At 34.5% G+C, this 23819-nt stretch overlaps 1 protein-coding gene across 2 annotated transcripts in view; it reads left to right on the plus strand.

Annotated features, from left to right (window-relative positions):
* LOC118183294 (ferric reductase 1) overlaps nt 1-23033 on the plus strand; it is an 87828-nt gene extending 64795 nt beyond the window's left edge. For both annotated transcript variants that reach the window (XM_035352777.2, XM_035352776.2), the window contains exons 8-16: nt 4030-4183; nt 4278-4379; nt 11367-11482; nt 16572-16658; nt 17403-17462; nt 17559-17658; nt 17875-18018; nt 18138-18223; nt 22488-23033. In XM_035352777.2, the coding sequence (XP_035208668.1) occupies nt 4030-4183; nt 4278-4379; nt 11367-11482; nt 16572-16658; nt 17403-17462; nt 17559-17658; nt 17875-18018; nt 18138-18223; nt 22488-22580 (942 nt within the window). In that variant the 3' untranslated portion in view covers nt 22581-23033. The remainder of the gene's footprint in view (nt 1-4029; nt 4184-4277; nt 4380-11366; nt 11483-16571; nt 16659-17402; nt 17463-17558; nt 17659-17874; nt 18019-18137; nt 18224-22487) is intronic.
* The last annotated feature ends 786 nt before the right edge of the window (nt 23034-23819 follow it).

Below are 23819 nucleotides of genomic sequence, written 5' to 3' on the forward strand. Positions count from 1 at the left end.
TAACATTAATTTGTTATCCATTCTCTGAATATTGGTCTTTTGAAGAAATGAGTAGTTTGGTATTAAATCTGTTAGTAGTAGTTATAAGGGTGTAAGGTGTTTAAGAAAGTTCAGCTTCAGTTTTACATTTTAAGATTCTTCATCGTTGATTAACAGAAATTTAATCTATAAGGTTCGGTTTATTTGATTACGGCAAAGCACCCAAGGGCTATCTGCCTAAGAAGAGAGATGCCTTCGTGGAGGATTTTCTAAGGTAAACGCCCTCATATACACGTTACGCATGAGGAAAAACACGAACGCTAAACATGCAACCAGCTCGTTCGCTGCTGAGATTCGAGCCCCGGAATGAATTAGCAGTATTCAGCGACTTTACCTCTCGGCTGCTGATGGACCTGAGCCTGTAAGGCAGAACATGAGAACAGAAATGACCCTGTTTGAAGTAAGATAAACTGAGCAAGTTCTGCCAGTGAAGTAAACGTTTATTACAGAATTTAAATAGAAATGGTGGATTAGGTAACTGAATACAATTAACTAGAGTTGCAGAAGTATGACTTTTCCCCGACAAACGTCCCAAATCGTCGATTGCCTGCTCCGACAGTTCACATGCCCGTATGACTTTCCGATTTTGCCAATTCCGGACTACCTGCTCTAGGGTTGCATGGAAAAGGTGAACCTCTGCATATTGTTTGAGAACGAGTGATAAACTGAGGACTGCCAAAAGCCTTTAAATATATACTGCACAGGACATGTTGAGACGTGTCTTGGAAGCGCCTCTAGCAATGCATTCAAAGACTATTAAGATAGCTGATAACTGTATTTCGCATGCGTTTATATTGTTACTTCACAGCATGAACTTACTAAGCTACTATAGGCATTCACCGCCTTTCTGTTGCCTGATAGGTTAAATATGCGCCGCCATGTAATTCTTTAGATTACGTAAGAGTCCTATTAGCATGCGGGTAGAAAATCTCTCTTCAAACACTTGGAATCCTGGAACCTTTGAGTTTCGAGCTCTTTTCTATAGTACAATGACCTAGTGGTTAAGACCGCTGAATACTACGAGCTCTATCCTGAGTCGATCCCGAGCCACTGTTCTGGCTGCATAGTAAGTTTTCTCCACGTGTAACGTGAATACGAGGCTGTTTCCCTTAAAGCCCTTCCCGAAGGTAACCCTTCCCTTAGGTGGAAAACCCTTGTGTGCTGTGCCATATTCCAATAACCAACAAACCTAACTCTATGATAAAATGAGTTGAATGGTTACCGATGTCGCCGATGAAAAATGTCACATTGGATTGGCGGTTATTATTATTATTATTATTATTTTTTTTTTTTTTTTTTTTTTTTTTTTTTTTTTTTTTTTGTATGGACTGCAAAAAAATAGTTTCAAACTCGATATGTTGTAGAGAAAGTATTTATTTCACCCAAAATTTATGAAATATTTAGAGACAAACCTTTGGAACAAATGTGGATATTATAAACTTTTTTCCACGCGTTGATTTATTGACAAAATTTTCAAATTTCCATGTACAGCTTTATATGTCTCTTAATTTCCTCTCCATTTCTCAAGACATCTTTTATTTTCTTCACCGAGTTCTTCATTTAGAGGTAAGCCATATAGTTCTTGTTTTGCTTGCGTCTAATTTAGGTTTAATTTGTTGCCTTTTGATTTAATTCAGAAACTGACTCCAATTAAAAGAAGCAAACTGAAAAACATGCCAACGTTAAATTCAAAATTAGCCCCCTCCCGCGCCCGTGAAAAATCTTTAGGTTGGCAGAGATTTTGAATTAAATAGTATCGGAAACTTTTTACTTCTGAAACAAATTTTTGATTGCGAAGATGTGTTCTCTTCTAAAGATATCCGAGTCTGATTGCCCTTGATACTTTTATTCCCAATCTACACCCAACAAGACTTTTTTTTGCAATTTTTAAAGAAGGCCAATTTAACCAGAAGCAAAACGTAACTTTGAATTGATGTTTCTAAATATACACAGAAAGTTCTGAGGTGAAGCACCAACGAATTTAGTTTGCGAATTAATGTGAAATTGAAATGTATTGGATCTCATGCAAACAGCAATTTTTCCTAGTAAAAATCAAATGCAATAAAATGAATTAAAAGCCACTAGCTTTAATTTTGTTTCACCTTAAAATTCGCTGTAACTGGTTGAAGAATTTAATAATTTTTACTTCAATTCTTGCTCAAAGTTTACAAACCTTAAAAATGATTCAAAGAATAGCATTGATGAGGCGATTGTTTAAAATGTTTTTAGCTTTACGATATTTGTCTCTAATAGTCAACCGAATTTTGCCGATCAATGGCCAAGTGGCAAAGACTGCTGATTACTGAGAATTCGTCCTGGGTTCGAATCCATGTGAACAGATTAACTGTATGGTTAGTTTTCTACCTGTGTAACCTGAATAGGAACCAATCGCCCATAGAACGGGCCCTATGAACGCATCCTTTCCCACTGGCAGATAGTCCTCGTGTGCTTTGCCATACACAAATAACCTAACTTCAAACCTAGTTCCGAATATTTAATTCTTGTCGTTCCATATCTGTAAAATTACTGTCATAGGCTCGGTAGTAGCATTACTATCGTAGGCTTAGTAGGACCTCAATCTCTTCAATGTCAGTTTTACTAAAATCGAATTTGGTTAGTACACAACTTTCTAAATAACCACTCCCCAGACTTTAATTAATATTAACTCCAACTGGCATTTGGAGGTAAAAAAAACAAGTCCTTCTTTCTACATTCATAGGAATCTTTGTTACAGCTTCTTTATTCTTATATTTACAGGAATGGCAGTAAATAGCCCAGTTACTTTAAAAAATGCGCTTCATCCACGTATTCTTTAAATGTTCTGTGGTATCTTGATTTATGAACTGATGAATGATTGCTGGTAGAAGAGATTTAAATTCGTGTTCGCAATGTCCAGATTTTTCTTACAATAACGCTGTGCACTTCACTTGGTTAATGCTGTTTTGCGTTATTTTGAAGAGATAATTTAGAAAATTTGAATAGAACCCTTCTGGAAAAAATCCTGCGTCATTTCTTTTGAAATACGCTGAGCTTTATCCTTCGAAATGAGACCTAAAGGTCTAATTTTAAGTTATTTATAATTAAGTTGTTTGATACATTGCGAGGAAATTTCTATGTATTAAATGTTTATTCAAGTATCCTTCCAAATTTCTGGGAAATACAGGGTGAATCTGAAAAAGGGGGCAGAACTTTACGGGGTCCTAGAATGCAGCTGTACAAGCAATATTCGTCATAGAATATATGGTCGGAACGTAAGAAGTTAAAAGTTAGTTTTTCACTGAAACATTTAAAGAATTAACAGAAATGAGAGAAGGTACTTCAGAAAACATCTTATTAACAGGAATGTAATGTTCAAAGAAATTGCTCAAAAGGCCTTCCGCCAGCTGTAATGCAGGCTTCACACTCGCGTGAAGGAAATGACGCACCTTTGCGAAGCCACCAGACATTTCCCGAGTATCGCCCTCGACAGTGACAAACCTGACAACTAGATCCATATTCGTTTCAACAGGACATTCGTATATTAGGCTTTTCATATGGCCCCACAGTTTAAACACGAGAGATCCGATCTTAGTGGCCAAGCTATGGAACCACCTCGACCAATCCATCGCCCAGTTTCATGGTTCGTATAAACAGCCATCGTCTTGACAATCTCCCGTAGAAAAAGCCATTGGATGCGAGGACCGACCTTTTTTATCCAATTTACAATGCCACCTAGCAGCTCGCCGTTTGTGTTCCACCCAGACTTTATATGGCGAATATTGCTTGTATGGCTGCGATATATCACCCCGTAAAGTTTTGCCTCCTTATTCAGATTCAACCTCTATTTTTTGCAGGATAAACTTAAGTACACTGCACGAATTTACGATTTTGGTCTATATACACGCCTCCTTATTGCCAGTTCTTCGAACGGTAGTTCAAAGTACTTTTTTTGTCTTTAATCTTATTTCATATACTATCCTATTAAGATTTTAAAATATTCGTGTATTTCAGTTGCCACGGGAGAAATACAATGCTGAGTTCACGAACGGCTTAACAAGTTGCTCTTGGACAGCAAAATATATTCAAGAATCTCACGGGAGACGATTCGATTTAGCTAATTCGACATATTACTTACTTTTAGCCAAAGGACCGATGAAAAATGGAAGTAAGTTAAATTTGTCAGTATATGTTAAATTTTTTTTTTCTGGAAATATAATTTGCTCCTGAACATCTTTTTATGGTTAAACTCTGTTTTCTAGAACTGAGTTACCACAGTGGAAGGCTTTCAACCCAAGAACCTGTAAATTTCACAGGTTTCGATGTCGTCGAAGGAGGAGTAGATGATTCAATCAAAATCCATGGTGGGTTTATATCCAATTCCAACAGTCTCTTTATATCAAATTCCTTAATCTGCTTTTGCACGTTTTCGTCGCCCTACATTCAACTAATACGTCTTCCAGTGCATAAGACACTAATTTAAGGAAACATAACTTTTGTCAATTCTAATTAAACTGCGTTGTAAGAATTTAAAGATTCGCATCTATGTTATATAGTACATAGTTAGTAAAGCGACATCTAAAATACTCTCTAATTTCAATGAAAACAATATATGCCAGTTATAAAAAAAAATCGGTAAGCATCAATGACCTTGAAATATAAAATTCGAATTGGTGTTTTATCTTGATTCAGAAGTAAACTTTCGAAACAAAATTGATAAAGAAATTTAAAAAGCATCCTCGCTAATCGTTTTTTAAGGCACAAAACTTTACAATCAAAATTCTCTAAAAAGGGACACAAATGTAATGAGATCTTTACTTAAGAAAGCTCGGAAATCTGGACTTTAACTGAAGTACAAAAAAATTCATCTGTTTTGAAAAGAAAGTCCTTAGAAAAAAAAAAACCTTTCGTGCTGTGAACAATGTGATGGCTTTTACCGTTGTAGAACGAATAACTATATCCTCAGCCAAATTTTAAGGGTTGTTTAAACGTACATAAAGCAAGCGCCTTTCGTTATAACAATACACGAATCTAACGCAAACTGTAGAGTAACAGAGAGCGTTTTTCAGTAAAAAAAAAAAAGCGCGTAAGCATTGGTTTTTACGTTTGGTTTTATTTCCACCATGAATTTCGCGAGCCAGAGAAAGGGAACCTTACATTCATGTACGGAGCTGTGAACAGGAATACGAAAGTAGCACCTAAGATTACACCCAAACACTTTGCTAGAAAACATTTGCTGAAAAGAACAGGACTCAGGACGGAACCCTGAGGAAGCCCTTGTCTAGTTTGTCTGTAGGCAGAGATAACTGATCCAAAAAGATTTAATTAAACGATACATATTTACACAAGTACAGATATCAATTTCCCGAGCTGCCCTTTACTCCATACTCTGCCAAAGCCAGTCTGGAAGTCGATCAACATTGCTTCAGTACTCTTTTTAAGATGGAAGCTATCTTTTATCTCCCGTATGAGTCTTAACTATTCAGTTGTATTTCTATATTGCCTAAAACTGACTGTCTATCAGAAATACAATAGAATTTCTCAAGGCAGTGAGTGATTGAGTCTATTTACAATGAGGCGTTCGATTAGTTTACACATTACACTAGTACGTGATATTGGACGAAAGCTAGTCAGAAACACATAGATTTACCAGTTTTGAGAATAGGTATTGTTTCTCCTTTGCGCCCACACACTAGGGGTGCTTGTAGACCAAGTGAGGTTAATGAGCCTGAGTAAGACTTTCATAGACTTTTTATCCAGATTAATGACAAACTCCGGCACGATTCAATCCAGTCCTGCACTCTTTCTTTGCCGCAGTTGCTTAATGCCACATTTGAGTTTCCCATTGAGAAAAGTTAATTAAAAATGTCGTCTGTTTCTTGATGAAGGCAAGGCTATGGGCAATTAAGAAGATGCCTTGGGATTTTAGCAAAAGGACGAAAATTACTCACTGTAGCATAGTGAGCATTAAAAGCACTAGCTATTTCTTAGTTGTTAGCAACTTATCTGCAAACCTTAATGGGCTCATTTATTCTTTTTGGTTATTGAGCCTAGACAAGAAGTGGTGTGCTCTCAGGGCATCTTTACGAAAGTCAATACCACAAAACCACAAGGCAAGACGCTTGGGGTCAATCGTCTACTCATGGTGTTCCCTGTTTTCGCTAAACGACTGACATTTGTCACCCTGTGCAAGGAACTTCATTGCTGATTTTTTCTGTGACTGGCCAACTGCCTGGGTCCGTCAAATCAAATTTTTAAGTGTTTTGTCTTCCTTGCCCTAAATGATACCTAAATGATGAGATTCTTTGAGTTCATGTCCTACAACTGCTCGTTTGAGGTCGATGAAGGTTCTCTAAAAGTTCTGACTTGTAGACTGTTTGGCGATGGTAGATGAAAATTGTTCATCTTGGTCATGCAAATTGCGAGACATTTTAATATCCTATAGAATACCAGCATTATCGTAAACTGTGGCAAGGTATGTTACGGACGGTTCACTTCTTCCGTGAGGCCATTTTTTCCTTAGCTACAATTTAATTTTTCTCTCTTCAGCCCTATCTTTGGCTCATTTTCTAAATTCTGTGCCAAGAGCTTTTTCCCAGGTGCGTTCATGATTTTGTACCTTCAGTGAAATACATTGACTTGCTTTAATAAGAACAACTAAAAACTGAGGTAATTACGCTCAGTAGTCCTAAAGGTACGTCAGCGGGCGCGCTCTAATTAAATGGTTGCGTCTCGCTAAATATAGTGCGGAGTGCTAAAAGCAGGCATACTCAAAACTGATAAATCAGATAATTCAGCTACGCTTCCAAGGCCTAAAAAGCCAAAAGACTCCGTAAAACTTAAAATACAGAAATAATAAATCCAGTTTTAAATGGCCAAAACGCGCGCCGCCATTTTGTCTAGTTAAAGGCGGGTAAGTTGCCGACGACCCTTGCTGTGCTAATCTAAATGCCTTGCTTCATTTCTTGGAGGCAGTACATGTCGACGGTCTGATGTATATGCTCTACGTATATTAATTTGAATTATTTCATTGGTCCAAGGTTAATTTTTATCGGGTGCGATCTTTGTAAATAGTTGCAATGCTTCTCCATTTGCCAAGAGACGTTGCTAAGAAAACTATCCGCTTCGAAGCTATCTTTCTAGTTCTTACTTGAATGAATCCGCTAGCGCGCCTTCACTCTCAGGGTCAAACAACTGACCTCTCTCTAATCTTATCTTTACCTCGGAAATCGGCTATAATTAACTTTTTTTAACTCTTTATTCCTTTAAAAGGGTTCTTGATATTTAATTATGAAGCTTCCTAAAAGAGGTTTCTAAACCTGGCTATAATTTGCCTCCCACAGAAGTTGCCGCCAGGGGCAGAAACCCAGTCTTACCCCCCCCCCACACACACACAGAACTTGGGATGTCACAGGCCATATTTCATGTTAAAGCTTTCCACGAAGGCCTCTCTTCCGTTAGGCAAACAACTCTCGTGCCCCTTTCTACCACAATTACAGATCTTCTACAGAACAAAATTACGAAGGTTATGACTAAATTAGCGTAATTTTTCGTACGGCATTACGCTCCGAACTGAAAGCCCCGAACCTGAAATTCTCCAGCAGGCTGTTATGCGAAGTCCAAACTTTTAGGTATGAATTCCTATATGCTTTTACCAGCGCTAAATACTCAGCACAGTAGATCATATCGTGAATATTAATGTAAATTTATTTACCTGAGAACCTACATGGAATTTTTGGAGGTCTGCTTTGGACAGTTAACATACTTGATAGTACTGGTAATGTGAGAATTGTTTTATTTTTAATAGTCCTTTATGAATGCGTTTTAACCTAGATAGAAAATCTTCAAATACTTTGGTTAACGAATTTGTAGCACTTTCTGCCAATCTTCGCTCAAATTCAACGTTTCTTTACTTCGAGTTTCATAATGTAGTCTTGAGATTTGTGCTTAGTTTGCAGAAAATAAATACCATCGCGTAGCAGGGTTCACGCGTAATGAGAATAATATCTTTAACATACGAGCCGCGTAATATGACTGATGAATGCGTGATTTTAAGACGTTCGTTACAAATGGAACAACCAGAGGTCTAGTGAATAAGACCGACTAACATTGGTAGTTCACCGAGAGTTCGAATCTCTTGTTTAACATGAATATGTGAGCCAGCTTTCTTTAAAATCCTATACGGAGGTATTTCCTTTTAAATAGATTGTCATTAACCGATTTCCCATAATCTCCTAAACTTTCAGCAATTTAGTATTCCAATTATTATATATTTATAAGAAATGCAAGATGTTTATTACTGTGAAGAAGTGGCAATAGAATTTCGTCGTGTTTATAAATTAACTGTTAGCTTGTGGTTCTAGGTATTTTTTACTGCTTAGGTATCACTCTTTACCCGACATTCGTCTGTTCTAAGATGCCTATCCGTAGGACTTGTGCGAAATGAAAATTTAAGTAACCCATGCGCTGAACTTTATTTTATACCTAGCTAAAAGCCTAAAACAAAGCAAGGCTTGCACATAAATATTGGCTTTTGACTGTTAACGGGGAAATTTGATTTATTGGATAATGTGAAAGGACATTAGGGCTATATGCATGCGAGAAGAGATGTTTCAGAGGAGGATTTTCTTATTCACATTGCACATGGGAAAATTTCAAGAACGCTCTCTCAAATAACCCATTTGCTAGGATTTAACTCCGGTTGAGCTACCAATGTTGAGGTTTTTCCCACTCTGTTAACTGCAAGATCTCCTGTTTGTGTTAAATTGGTGAAAGGCTCCTCCGAGTCCACCAATTAGTATTCTGCTCCTCGTGATATCCGAAGGTAGCTATTAACTTCAAATTCCAAATATTACAACAAAGCTCATATTTCAATCCTACTTTTGAATCAACTGCTACATCAAATGCTAGAATCTCAGATATGTAAGTATAGTTTTTAAAATTTTAATTTTTCTCTCTGAAATTTCAAATGCATAAGATCACATTATCAACCGGCATAGCAGCGCATTATTTGAAATTAGATGCGTTTATTGACACTAACTTGAACGTTGCTTTCAATTAAGATCTGATGATATGACTACTACTAGCCTTTATAGATGTCATCATATGCCTGAAACAGAATTTGCCTTTCGGATTATAATGCTTACACATGATTTATTTTAATACTGATTTTGCTGTCCTCATTTTTGTAAAAATCATATTGCTTTTAGAAGCGTACCAAACGTTGATAGCGGTTAGATGTACGTTGTGATCTTACAAGGTGAAGGTTATTATACACTGTTTGTTGTTCCGTAACGTCAGTGACTCAGTCTGCTCCAAAAGCCACTATTTACTACTCCTTTTGAGTCATCATTGCTTCTACTTCTGTAAGTTATGTAACTGACTATAGCGCTGTAAAGAGCCTAACCTTGTGTGTCTGTTGACCTTGGTATTAATCATATTTGTTTTAGAAAGTTTCCTAGTGGCTCCTCCTTTACAGAATGGGGGTAATCATTATACTTGAGGCCCCTTTTTTTTGTCTTAAATTGTTGGATTGAGGAATGTCTACCTGTATTGTGAACCAGAAGCTGCCCTTTTACAGTTTAATAGGTATTTGTCTCCTTTAAAGAATTTTACTTTACGATTATTAATTTGCATAACTAACCGCTACCATTTACTTATTTCACGCTTTAGGTTCAATTAATAACGTGTAATTAGATTAAGTTATGTCTGCTACTATATAACACCAGTAATTTAGCAAACGTTTTCTTATTATGCTACGAGTATGCAGAATTTTTGAAAGCAATTTAATTGTAATATCTGGCAACTGTAATTTTCTTTATTGCATTACGAATTCTGCAAATATCACTTAAATCGGTTTAGCAAAGCCGAGTTTCTGAAATCGCTAACTCTGCTAGTGATTTCCAGCAAAGTTCTGGCAGGATAGGATTGTCTCGATTTCCTTCATCGACAGTTTGAAGACAGCTTTTGAATGCTTTAACACAATTGAATATTGGAAAAAACCTCACCTAATGTGTGTTTCTTTAGACATAGCTGCCCAGTGCTTTGCTGTAATCAGCCTTGCTAAACTCATTCTTTAAACTTGCTGCGTCTTTTGAGTTATACTAAAAAAAATGCTTCATACAAGTTCTACTAGGAAGTATCATAATCTACTATAAAAATGTTACTGAAAAGTACTGTTTTTGCTTTATGTATTTCATTACATACAGGCATATTTATTTGCTTTTGATTTTTACCTCAGTCCGCTGATAATTGATTATAGTATTCCATATTCAGATAGCGTAAATCTCGTTAAGTTTCAAAATTTGAGAAATTCTCATCACAGGTAATTCTCTCATATCTTGGAGCATCTTCAGAACTAACTTCGAAAAATTCCTTTGTTACAGGTATGTCGCCAGACAGTTCAACGCTATATTCAAAAGATGAGTCTGAACCTAAAGAAACTATTGAAGGCGATACGAACAGTAGTTCTCGATCAAGCACGAGCATTTTGCTTTGCTTAATAACTCTTCTAGGACAGGCATTGCAGATGTGTTATTGGAAGCAGTTTGTTAATGTTTAATATCAAAAATTTCTAATTTATTTGTACCAATACTTTTAATATTTATTTTAATATTTAAATGTTTTTAAAATGTTAAATTTTTAGAAGAATGAATCAATGAAATGTGCCAAAATTTTCGATTTCACCAAAAAATCCTCATTTTAATTTTTTACGTTTATAAGAAAGAAGATAACTTTTGGTATATATTTGAAATAAACTGTGAAACCAATTTTTGCTTTCTTTATTTAAGTCATATTCATGCAAACTTTTTAAACCTTATTATTACAAAACATTTGCATCTAACAAAACAGTATCGTTTAAATTGTCACGATTTTCTTTCTAGACAGTTCAAGAAAACAAGTAATGCAAAATTTTGCTTATTTTTACAAACCAAACATGCAAGAAAGCCACTAATGCATGAGATTTATATAGGTAAAAATAATTGAATCTCTCGCTGAACTCCGTAGTTTAGTATAGTATCGATCATTTTAAAAACTACGTTTAATTTCCAAGAATGAATAATCTTACCTTTGCAAACTTAAATTCAAACAACATTGAGATAGCACATTTCAGAAAAACTGTATTGTATAAAAGTATTCCACTATTACTATGTATTACTCTACGAAAAATAGAAAGGGCTGATAACCTCTCTAAATCAGTTTTCTATAAATTTTCTTCAGATTCGCTTTATTTTACTCAAAAGATGTTTAGAAAGTGAAAAAGAAATTATGTGCAAATATTAAAACCTGTTTGAAAGTAACTGTGCATATCTAAATTTCGTGTGGTTCCTGACTACCTAATTTTTCTTTAGGCACTTTCATGATTACAGCATGGGTTGGCTTTGTTAGTATAGGAATATTACTTGCCCGCCATTTCAAGTCTGCATTTGAAAATCGTACACTCTGTGGAGTTAAGATATGGTTTGCTGTAAGTATTAACACTTACTACTAAAAGAATAATCGATGTGTATTTGAAAATATAAAATGCTTGGTATCTCACATAGTAAAACATTCCGTTGTTTCGGAAAACATTTTATTTTAGGATTTCAAGCGATTTTAACATGTTTACTGCATGTCAAAATGTGCCTTCGAATTTATTCTGCAGGTTTCCTTTCGATCATTACTTTTCATTTCTTCTCATTTTAAGTTATAAATACTTTTTGCGAAGGTGGCAGTCTAAAAATATGTTCACGTGTGCAAGTAGAACTCTACTCTTCTCTAAAATACGAGTGTACCAAATTATATAAACGTTACAAATTGGTTTTGGGATCGAGAATCCAAAATGCAGTAAATGGAAATTCCCTCCAGAAACTTGAAGTTCCAATCTTAAGAGAGCTTATTCCGCTTTTTAATTTCTTTTTGAAAGCTTGATATTAATACCGTTATTTACTCGTATTTTCACCACTTTTTGTACTAATTTTACCACTTAAAAGCTGGGAGAAAAAAAAATCCCTTTGTATGTTAGAAATCGCTCTTGTTAAAAAAGGCATAAATTATGTTATGCCCTTCGATTTTGTTAAAAAGGCATCGGACATTATATTATAAAGAAAACATACATATGTATTTCAAAGGACTTTTAAATTTCAATAATCTCTCTAATTACACGAAATTTTCTGTCTGTGCATTTATTTTGCATTGTTACAGCGTGAATTGGAAGTTTCTAAATCATGCTGAAACAAACGAGAGAAAATACCCAAGGGAGAAAAATATGCACTTAAATACGGTATATACATTCTGCTTTTAGATCCACTTTTTAAAATATAATTTTCATTGCTATACTTTACGTCACATTTTCTAATACCGCTTAACGAAACATTGTCAGTTTGAATGGTCTTTTAAGCTCATTAATTACTGATAAAAACTCCGTAGAATGAAATGTTTAGGAAAATGGGAATAACGATTTCATTTCCATTTTTTAATGATTTTTGGCAAGTAATCTAAATAATCATCTGTTGACACTTTAGTATGCATTCAAATTTTTATTGGCATTCAAGCTACCTAAATATTACTTTCTGGCCGATTTTTATTTCGGCCATTGCTTACAATTTTATCAAAACATTTGCTGTGGTGATATATGTGAAAATCCCTTTAATTTGCATGCTGCTTTTCGCAGTTGCTTCTATTGCCTTGTGTTTGCTTTATCTTCTGTAGTTTTTAATTCTTCTCTAATTTGTTTGGGTTTAATTTTCTATCCCAAGTAAGAGGTATTGATCTTCCGCTGAGTGAATTTTCTCTGTCGGGTGCCCAAATTTGTGGCTTTTTAAATTCAATATGTAACTTTGTAAAGAGCTTAAAAATTATTTCTATCGTTTTCTATGTTTATTAAAATCATTAAAATGAAAAATACGGTTTTCATGGAATGAACAGAAGGGAAAACGGCGGGTTTCAACCGATAAATTTAACAATGTTACATTTAATTTCTTCAGGTGTTTAAAACAGCGTATCCACCCACATGATCATACAGTGTAACCAGATTTCATTTGAAGGGGCTAAGTGTTGACGAATAAGCTGCTCATGAGTTTATTGAACCCAAGGAAAATGACTTTTTTCTTGGTTGCTTTGCCTTATGGAACCATGTCTTATCGTGCAGCAGTAAATAGTATGTCCACAAAAGTCCATGCGGGCTTTATTTCCGCAACCGTTGGTCGTAGACATATACTTCCATTTTCAAACCTGTTTTGAAAGATTTACATTTTGGCATTTTCAAATTCTAAGAAATTAGTTTTGCGAAAATTACGAAATCTGCCTTTTGACATTTTCTTTCGGTTCCTTTGCTTATATAGAAGAATTTTGTATTCGTAATAAAGTGACCCCCATGCAACAAATTGAGAGATATTTGATACAGAAATCGGGATTTACATTCAGGAGCCTGGCACAAACTGAAGAGCGAAGTGTTGCGTTTGCACACCACTAAAAATAAAATATCACTTAGAAAAAGATTTCTAATAAAAGATTACGTGATATGCATTTCTGTGCAGATTATTAAGAAAAATTTGTAAGTATAATTTTTTTTCAAAAAGACCTTATTCCCAGAATTTTAGATTTCTGTAGATACAAATCCGTAGGTTCCGTCGATACAGATTACAGATAGAAGACACCGTCAGGTTTCAATATTGGCAGGTAATCAACTCGTAATGTTATTTGCATTAATTTTAAATGAAAAATATTTGCACTTCAATGGATTTTTATGATTACCAAATTACGATTCTAAAGTAATAAAACTTGAGTACATAACGTGTTTTTTTCTTTGAAAGTTTATAAAGTACATGTGTGAAAATAATTTCGGCATACCGAATGTAACAATTTTATAAATTAAAGAACTATCAAATCACAAAATATCATTAAATGGCATTGAAGGAGAAAAAAATCAATCTCGAATTACTGCAATTTATTAAACGATGCCTTCAATAAAAATTAAAAAATGGCATCAAATATCTCAAATTTTGAAATTTAAATATCTTGGTCAATTTTCATCGTACGGAAGTGCTTTTTCTGACGAGTACAAAAGATTAAGAAGCTTTCCTGGGCATACTGCATATCGACCGCCTAGTTACACTGCCTATGTATGGTCTCGTTCTTTAATTTCAGCAATAAGGTATTCATTTCCGTAGTCCTGAGCACTTTTTCAACTGAAATACAAAAGGAATGGGATGTTTGATACGCTGCTTGGTGGTTGACAATGAGCGGAGAGCTAGTATGTAAAATCAGAAGTGTCTAGCTTTCTTTACCCCTCATTTCGGGTTTTGACACTTCGAGGTGCCAGTACTTCGAGTGTGAGCAGTAAAACGTAAATTTGGCATAACGTAGTCCTTCAATTTTGAGTTATGGATTAATTTAAAGATTCAAATTTCAACATGAAATCTTATTCATTCACCTCATTTATCTCGTGAAAATCTCATTCATCGTCATTTCATCCTGAAATTTAGAATTTTCGTGTCTGAATAGTGAAGTATAAATCTCGAAATCTATACCATCATTCGAGTGCCTTTATTACTAATTTGAAGAGATATATATTTTCTATTTTGGGTTGTTTTTCTACTTGTGCTTTTTTCTAACTTCAAATGAACATTGGCCTTCAAAAGTCAAGTATTTGGCAAATAAAAATGATGAAATGTAGGATCAGAGTGACTGATTTTTTAAAAAGAACTGTCTTCCTTTGGAATTTAATATGTCGAATATTTTAATGATTTGTTCGCTAAACATCACTTAAAGCTGAAAAATTTAACTCTGTATAAAATATGGAATTTTAATAATTAAATTCTTACACTTACACATGAACTCATTTAGTGAGATAGTTATAAGCGTGATTATAAAGAAAGCCTGAATTTTTATGCAAGGCTGAAAATTTTAAAAATAATATATTTTAAAATTTCGGTTATGAGTTTCAGAATTTTATCTGGTGAACATTTTCCTTTTAGATGCTCAAAGTTTAACTTTGTCATAACTAAATATACGAATCAGAAAAAGAAAAGTCAGATTTAATGCGTAAATTTCTGTTCACTTTTTGTGAAAAAATGCTTTCAAAGGTTATGAAAGGAAAATGTTATCCAATTTTATGATAGTAGTCCAGAAACAATTGTTATTACCTGAAATAAAATTCGAGAACATCACTGGCTAATCAGTGACCGAGAGGTTAAATCTACTACAATCTAATATTTTGTTTCGGATTCTAATTCTCGGTTATTGAACTGACTGGTAAATGAGATTTAGGTAGTTATGTGTAAAATGAGTACTAGACAAATTTCCGTGAAAAAATTCTGCTAAATAGCATCCCCTTCTTTAACAAATAGATCTCGTGTTCTTTACCATACTAATCAACAAACTAATCGAATAAACCCTCAATTGAACTTATTTGAAGCATCGTCGTGTCACTTTATGACGTTGAAAAGGCAAAATGTATTAATATTGTTAGGTAGTTTCATCTTCAGATTATGAAGATACGAAAAAATTCTTTCTTTCGAGAAGCAAATTTGCTTTCCTACTTTAGCAGTTTTACAGATCCTCATTTATAATGAATATTCTTCTGAAGAAAATGAATGAACATATTCATGCCAGTAACAGAAAGAAAATTTTATGAACTTTAAAAAATGTATTAAATTTTGGTTGCAGAGGTCAAAATCAATCTACAGTTAAAACTAGATTAAAAAATGAATGAAATAAAAAATCAAACTGGTAGTTCCTTTGGCGATTGCATAGTTGACTCGGGTAGGTCGGCCCAAGTTTAGATTGGGTTTTATTATGTCAAAGCTCCCAATGGCTACCTGCCTGATGGGAGGGCTGCTTTTAGGAGGTTTTTCTAAGGGAAACTGACGAGTATCCATGTCACACAGGGGGAGAGACCATGAAAACGCAAATGCAGCCAGCCCGTTTGACTGGAATCTATCCCATGTCGAACTACCAGTGTTCAGTGACTTAATGGGGCCTGAATTTTTATGATGAACTGATGGACCGACCTAATCTCAAATCGCAGAGAAAGGGCTGGCTGCATAGGTGTTTTTAGGTGTAAGTTGACTACGAGACAATTTCCTTTTAAAAGCCATCCAAGAAGGCATACCTTCCCTTAGGCAGTGCTTGCCCTTGTATGCTTTGCCGTAACCTAAATAATCCAATCCAATTCGAGACCTTTTTAGGTTGAATATTTTTTAAAATCCGTTTCTAAAATCGTCAACACCATAAGTAAGGTTATAACATGTTATCTGCGTTAGAGATGGACAACTAAAGTAAAGAGGAATAAATAAAATGCGGTGAAAAATAACTCTGATATAATATTTTGAATATTCGGTGGAAGAGCATATTGAAGCATATGTGCATAGTCGCAAGAGTTAATTGTCTCAAACAACGTAAATTTAAAAATATGCATGTTACCAGAGGCGTAAAAATAACAGAAAATTTCCTGCAAGTTCCGTAATTTAAAACTTGTGTGAAAATATGTGAAATTTTAATAGCAATACATAGCTTGCATTACTTGATATTTCACGCCTTAAATAGCTCACATATCAGTATTTTTCTCTTTCTAGCTTCACAGAGCTTTCATGATCGTCGCCCTTATTTTTGTTGCTATAGCTTTTATTGTAATATTTGTTTACAAGAATGGATGGAATTACGTAAGTTTATGAAATTTTTTATATTTTATTGATGTCATTTTTTGGGTATTAAAAATTAATAAAGAAAACTTTCAAATGTATATTAAATGTTAGAATTTTTTCAAAATATACTGTCATAGGAAGTAGCTGATTAAAATAAAACTCTCTTTAAGGAAATAGTTACCTCTTGAAATTATTTTCTTTTAATATGAAGATACTCTTTAGACGCACGTCTGCTGTGAAAATGAATTATTTCACACTACTAAGCACTTCTTGGCTTTGACTAAACAAAGCATTCAAAGATCTGAAGGAAACCGGCATAGCTATGTAATTCTTCAGTTTTTCATACTTAATACAGAACTTTTTGTAATAAAGCGGCAAGTTTTGACTCGCTGTAGTCTCACGTAACATAAATAAAACTTAGCTTTACATATTAAGTTCTGTAATAGTGATAATGACGGGATCAGAGCTAACAAAAGTAATTATTAAAGTCTTATGGTCTCTCTTCGGCCACATAAATGTACGAGTACTTAAGAATTTAACTTTCTGAAAAACATTTTGAACATAAATGAGCATTGTTTGCTCTCTAAATGAATTCCAAATGGAAGTTACTGTCTCTTAGGGAATTAATATCATTGTAAATAAAATTTATTCCACCTTGAAAAGCTCTAAACGCTGCTGAAGCTGAATTTTCCTATAATGTCTAATTTGAAACAGTATAAACATATGTTTCATGTGCTTCATATTTGCTGCTTGACTTTCCAGGAAACCAGAAATCCTCATGCTATATTAGGGTGCATTGCTACAGCTTTAGGTTTATTTCAGGTAAGTCTTAAATCGCGTAAAATACTTATTTTTTACATATTGCATTTTATCTAGGACGTTAGTGTTTACTATTTTTTTAAATATTTTATTATTCAGCCAATAATGGCAGCTTTTCGTCCAGCGCCTGACCACCCAAAGAGACCTATTTTTAACTGGCTTCACTGGGCAGTTGGAAACTCGGCGCACATAATTGCAGGTTTGGAAAAATGCATCTGTTTTAGAACTATATATTTTAATACTTTGCAACTTTAAGTTAAAAACATCAGTAAGAAACTGCTATGTGTATGCCCGTTGTGTACATAAAATGAATAACATTTATTGTTTATTTTTAATTAGATTACGTAAGTGTATTAGTATTTTCTAAGAATACCACGTATTACTTCCTTTGCTTATATCCAGTTTTCCTCCCTAGTCATCACTATATTCTTTGCTGTATCGCTCGAATCTTCCGGCTTGAAGGAAAATTTTTATTGGGTGATGTCAATATTTGTAATTGTCCATGTAGCTTTCCACCTTATATTTCACGTGCACGCTTTTTGGACTGCGGGAAAGAAAAGTAAATTAATTTATGATAATTTTTTTCTCTGTTTATGCTACTGTTTATAAAAAATCAGTTTAATTTTGTGCTTAGATTTAAATCCGCAGTATAATGATCGATTTTATTTGTATCCACAGAAAACAGCGAAGTTAAAATGCTCGAAATGAACGCTGGAAGAGGAAACAATAATATGCAGAATAATTCACAAGAAAAAAATTCCTCAGTAAGTTTCAATTTTTTTTTACTTCTATGATTTCACACGAAAGTCTTCCTCTTTAAACAAACCCTGAAACAAATGCATCTGTAATAAGATAGCATTCAAAGTGAATGTTAACTATAAATGCTCGTCCTTCTAAAATGTCATTTTTATAGCGTGTGACACAAGGTTTGAATCAGCTTATTAACCAGTCCAGCTTTCCATACCCTACTAGATGCATTTTTAAAGTCCACAAATACTGCAAGGGTACTTTGCCTTCTTTGGAAGCCATCTTTTACCTCTTGGGACAAGTGTACAATTTGTTCAACTGCACATCTATGTATACGGAAACCCGCCAGTTTTTCAGATATTAAACCAATTTTATGCAGTACAAACTTAAACCTGTTAGCCAATATCTCGGTTAATTTACACGTTACGCTTGTAAAACAAATCGGGTTGTTAACTATCCATATTTTTAGCCGATTTGTTAGGTTTGAAAATCGTTATTTTTATCACGGCCTTTCTCCATGCACTTGGCAAGCTATTTCTCCAAATTTGGTTAATGAATGCCAACAGTTATTTTTGCAGAGTCTCCCAGATTTACAAGCAACTCGGGTAGAATTTCATCCGAACCTGCACTTACCGTTAACTAAGGCATCAAGGCTATTTTTCAATTTCCCAATAGAGAAATCATCATTAAAAAGTTGTTTAAGAACTGTAGAATTGTTGTCCTGAGGGGGGTTCAATTCACTTTTTTAATTTTAATTGTAGGCCTGTAATTGCTTACTCTAACATAATGCCTACAAAAGCGTTTGAAATATCTTTATCAGTAGTAATCTCTTTAAAACCTTTTTTAATAAGTTCATTTCTTCTGATGTTTTGATTGTTTATCTGGGACAAAAAAAATATGAGCCCTTATGCCATCTCTCCTAAAGTCCAGTTTTTCTAGAAAATTTTTATACGAGGAACGTGTTGCTTCAACTATTGATTTTTCTAAGATAGCCTGTGCCTTACGCAAAGCTAAAAAGTTCTCATTAAGGCCGGTATTTCGAGCTTTAGTTCTGTCTTCACAAAGCTTCTGCAATTTGTCATTCCAAAAAGGGTTATATTTCTTTGTTGTCCTCTTTAGACACATAGGGAAGCTCACTTTAGTACAGCATTGGTAAATAGTTTTGAAGAATGTGCAGGATTTGGTTAAACCAAGGAGTTGGTTATAAATTTATCAGAGAGGGCTTTATAGTTGAACCTCTTTGCCTTTTTAAGGTTCCAGAAAGCCTGACGAGGCTACCTGTAAGGGGATTTATATCTTATAATACTGGATAGTAATATTTTATGTCCAGCACTACCGGAACTATCAATTAACTCATGCTGTATTTTACATAACAGAGCTGGGTGGGCTAGGAGTAAATCAGCGTAACAGACACTTCCATTGTAAGAGAATAAATCTGTAGAAATTTCTTCATTCTCAATGAATTCAATAGGGTTGGAATCAATAAGATTTTCCACTATACAACCAACACTATTTGAATAATCCCAACGAGTTGAAGGGGGCCTTGAAGTCTCCAAGTAAAAAGGAATTTCTATCCCAATCGAGTATTATTCTTTAAAAATCGGGTTTATTATTTGGAGTATTGCACAGGAAGAATATCTTATGTAGGGTCTCTTGTCTCCATACATGCATTATGAGGAGTTCTAATTTATCGTTAGTAGTCATCCGGCGAGAGGCAATTAACTTTGCCTTTAAAACGTTTTACAAAATGAATAATGCCAGAAGCAATTTGTCTTGATCGCTTTGACACAAATTTCTGATATCCAGGAATATTAAAATACATTTCATTGTCTACAGCGGCTCCACTCTCGACAAGTCAATTACGTCAAAATCCTGATTAGAAATAATAGTCTTCAGTTCAGTAAATTTGTCAGGAGTTAAACCGCCAGCGTTCCAAAAAGAAATTATTAAAAGCTGGTTTAGTCTTAGAAGAGACTTTTTGCTTCATTTCTCTTTACTTCTAAAACCTCAGGAACTTGCACCTATCACCAAATCAAAAATGCTTTTCTACTTCATCAATGAGGGCTACTTAAAAGCGATAGGTATCACTCTTTTAGTTTAACCAGGTGGCACCACGTGAAGGCGACTGGGCTCAAGGGGAGGAGAGTTGTTTCAGACGATAGCTCTGTCATTAGAATCAATGACAAAGATTTTAATCATTATTTACATTTATGCGCCGCCCAGATGGGAAAGTGTTTAGTGATTCTGACTGCCCTACCAAAGGGTTCGGGTTCAAATCCCAGATGTAGTTGATGTAATTTGTCTGTTCCTTCATAGTAGTCAATGGTGGCCCACTTATTAGGTGCTTCCATAATAAAGAGACTACCGCTTCCTTCCTTAGTAGTATCCAACGCCTATAAACGGCTAGACCTCGTCATTGGGAAAAGAATACAGTTATGCATGTTGTTCACAGAGTATTTCTTGTAATTACGATTATTCATGAACGTGAACGGCAATGATAGTTGTTTGTTTATCATAAATTATCAAAAGCTCAAAGCATCTGTATGACTTGAAATGTAGCTGGACAGCATAATTCTCCTCTGCACGCCATTATTACACACTTATTAACAGAGCTATAATCTAGAGTCATAAAGTGATGGCTAACTTATAAATACAGTGGTGGCCATGACAATAATTTAATGCTTTTTGTACCAAACCACTCTTTCGATATTTTGGCCGTGTGGCAAGGAGCAAAATCCTGCTGAAAAATAAACGAAGCATTGTTGGGAAAGTGATCTCTAATGGAAGGTAGAAGTTTTGGTTCTAGAATAGTGTGAATGTATTTTCTGGCATTCAGTGTCCCATCGATGACATGAAGGCGACCAATACCATCTGCTGACATGCATGATCAAATCATAACACTAACTGGGTTCTTCACAGTTGCTTGAATGCAGTCAGGATGTAGCTCTTCTCCTATTCTACGTCTTACATATTTTCGCCCATTACTACCGAATAACGATATCTTAGTTTCATCACTCCATATAACTTGCGACCACTGATCATCTGTCCAATTAATGTGTTCCTTTGCCCACTGTAGTCTTTTTTTTTTTTTTTTTTTTTTTTTCCTCGTTGCTGAAAATTAAGATAAGGCTTTTTCGTGGAATCCTACCTCTCAGTCCAACATCTGTTAATCTTCTCCTGATTGTTCTTGAACTGACAGAAACACCAGCATCATTCAGATCACTTCTGATGGCCGCTGATGACATTTTTCTATCTTGGAGACATAGTCTTTTTATTCTTCTGTCATCAATAGATGTGGTGTACCTTTTTCGGTCTTTTCCTTCTTTGTTTTTTATTGAATTTTTCTCCTGATATCGTAAACAAAACTTTCAGACTCCAGATGTAGTCACTGAACCACCCACCTGTCTTGCAATTTCAGCATAGGAAAGACCACTTTCTCGTAACACAATAATATTAGATCTCTTTCTAGGTGTCCAATCTACTCTTTTACTTGATGTCATTGCTTCTTGACTAAATATTTAAAATTTTTACAAAAATTCCTACTTGTAATTGCAGTGTATAAGAAACAGGTCCTCCTTCTACAGAACAAAGCAAAATAATGAATTGTTTCAAGTGTAAGCATGATGTCAGCTTCTACTGGTAGTTACTAACATTTGATTGGTTCTCAGAACAAGAACAGTGATTGGCCAGGAAAGCTAGACATTACAAACCACTTCATAACTGTGTTTTTTATTTATATTAAAGTACATATAACCTTTTTTGTATTGCAAATAATTGAATTTTGTGTTTTGTATTGAATTCAGTAATAAATTATCTTTAAAATGATATATACAAGTTTGCATTTTGCGAGACGTAACATTTTCTATAAGCATCCAAAGTTCAAAAACATAAAAATTTCCAAAATTGTCCACAAATTTGGCCACCACTGTATGCTCATTCGAAACAAAAATTAATAAGGAAAGCTCTATGAAGATAAGTATGGTTTCATATAGGAGTGATGATAAACTACCGGTGTCCCTGAAAAGACTTAGCAAAGGTTCGAAAAATCTTATTTTATCAATTTAAATAAACAAGTTGCCCACTCAGTAACAAGTGGCGGCTTATACATAAGTGCAAACACTGTATTGTTATCGGCAATTTACATAGCTCCGCTATTGTAAGTCTTCTTTAGTGATCAGAATCGGACTTCTGTAATGTCAAATGAGTATGTTATAAACATTATTAATTATGATGATTGATGGTAAAATGAGATTTTAAATAATATTTTTCTTGTTATTTTAGGAAAGTGTGTTCCGCCTTATGCTTTTAGGAATCTATGTCATCTTTCTTATCGTTCTCATCCTGGCGATGTACGCTATTGTGGGCGTTGCATAGCTCCTGACTTCCATGGAAGAATGATATTTCCGGTCAGAACAACAAAAAGTTGAAGAAATGTGTAATTTCTTCACGATAAAATCAAGTAATTCCTTTTTTGCCTATTTGTACTTTTTTACTTTGCAGAATTCTGAAAAACAACACTCTTAAGAATGTGTGAAGTTATCTAAAATTTTGGGTGCTTCAAGACATTCAGCATTCCCCTTTGTACCAAGTCTATTGCACCCTTTAAAGCCCTATCGGAAGGCCTACTCTGTGGCTTTCAAATTTGAGAGATTCTAAAGCTGTATATTTTCATTGTAATGTCCAGCTGGTGTTTTGAGACAGCTCGTTCTGTATCAAAACTTTCCATATTTATAATTGTTTTCATAAAAACATTACGTATGAAACGTAATTGTCCATTTCATCATGTACATAAAGCAATTTATAAATAAAGTGATGTAATAAATTTTACAGTTTTGTTTTTTCTTATATATTTTTCTTCATGCACCCAACCTCCGATGTCTTATTCCATTCCATTTTAACACATTTGCAACCAGAATCTCGGAATAAAATCGACCATTAAAGCCCAAATACTTTATAGTTCTAAATAAATATGATATTGTTCTAAATAATATGACATGAAATGTCATTCATATTTTTAATTGAAAAATGCTCAAATAAGATAATCGAAGAACCACATTTATGCCTTGTGTATTGCGGCCTGTTTCCACTACTGCGTATGCGTATGCGTTTATCCAAAAAGCGAGCGAATTCACTTTGATATATGCAATCCTGTCGGTGAGCGGTGACGGATGACGTTCAACGATGTTTAACTTCTATCCGTATATCTTCGGAAGCGTTGGGGTCACGTGGTAAAAAAGAAATCCGGTGTTGTCACCAAAAACTATGGCGGCAGAAGTAACGATGAACGCTGGATAAGGGACAGAATGTTTGCTAAAAAATGCTTATTCTTGAATTAACATTATAGCGAAAAATCTGCCTACTGAAAAAGACGGCAATCAACTGAATTTAGTCTAAAAAAAGAAAGAGAAGAAAAATAAGTTAACTGTAACTACAATACTAGTTCGCAGAGAACAGTGATACCATCAAGAAAATCAGATGCAAAAAATATTATTCCAAATCAATGAAATAGCAAAATTTGTCCTGCCAATTATTTCCCAGTTCCGCATACACATTTATTTTTAATGAAAATGAACGTTTGACTATATCAAACTGATATAGCAAATAAGGTAAGGC

The sequence above is a fragment of the Stegodyphus dumicola genome, chromosome X2 (genome assembly GCF_044657685.1).
Source record: "Stegodyphus dumicola isolate Sdum_Otavi_A_Nest chromosome X2, ASM4465768v1".
In the NCBI taxonomy this organism is placed as follows: Eukaryota; Metazoa; Arthropoda; class Arachnida; order Araneae; family Eresidae; genus Stegodyphus; species Stegodyphus dumicola.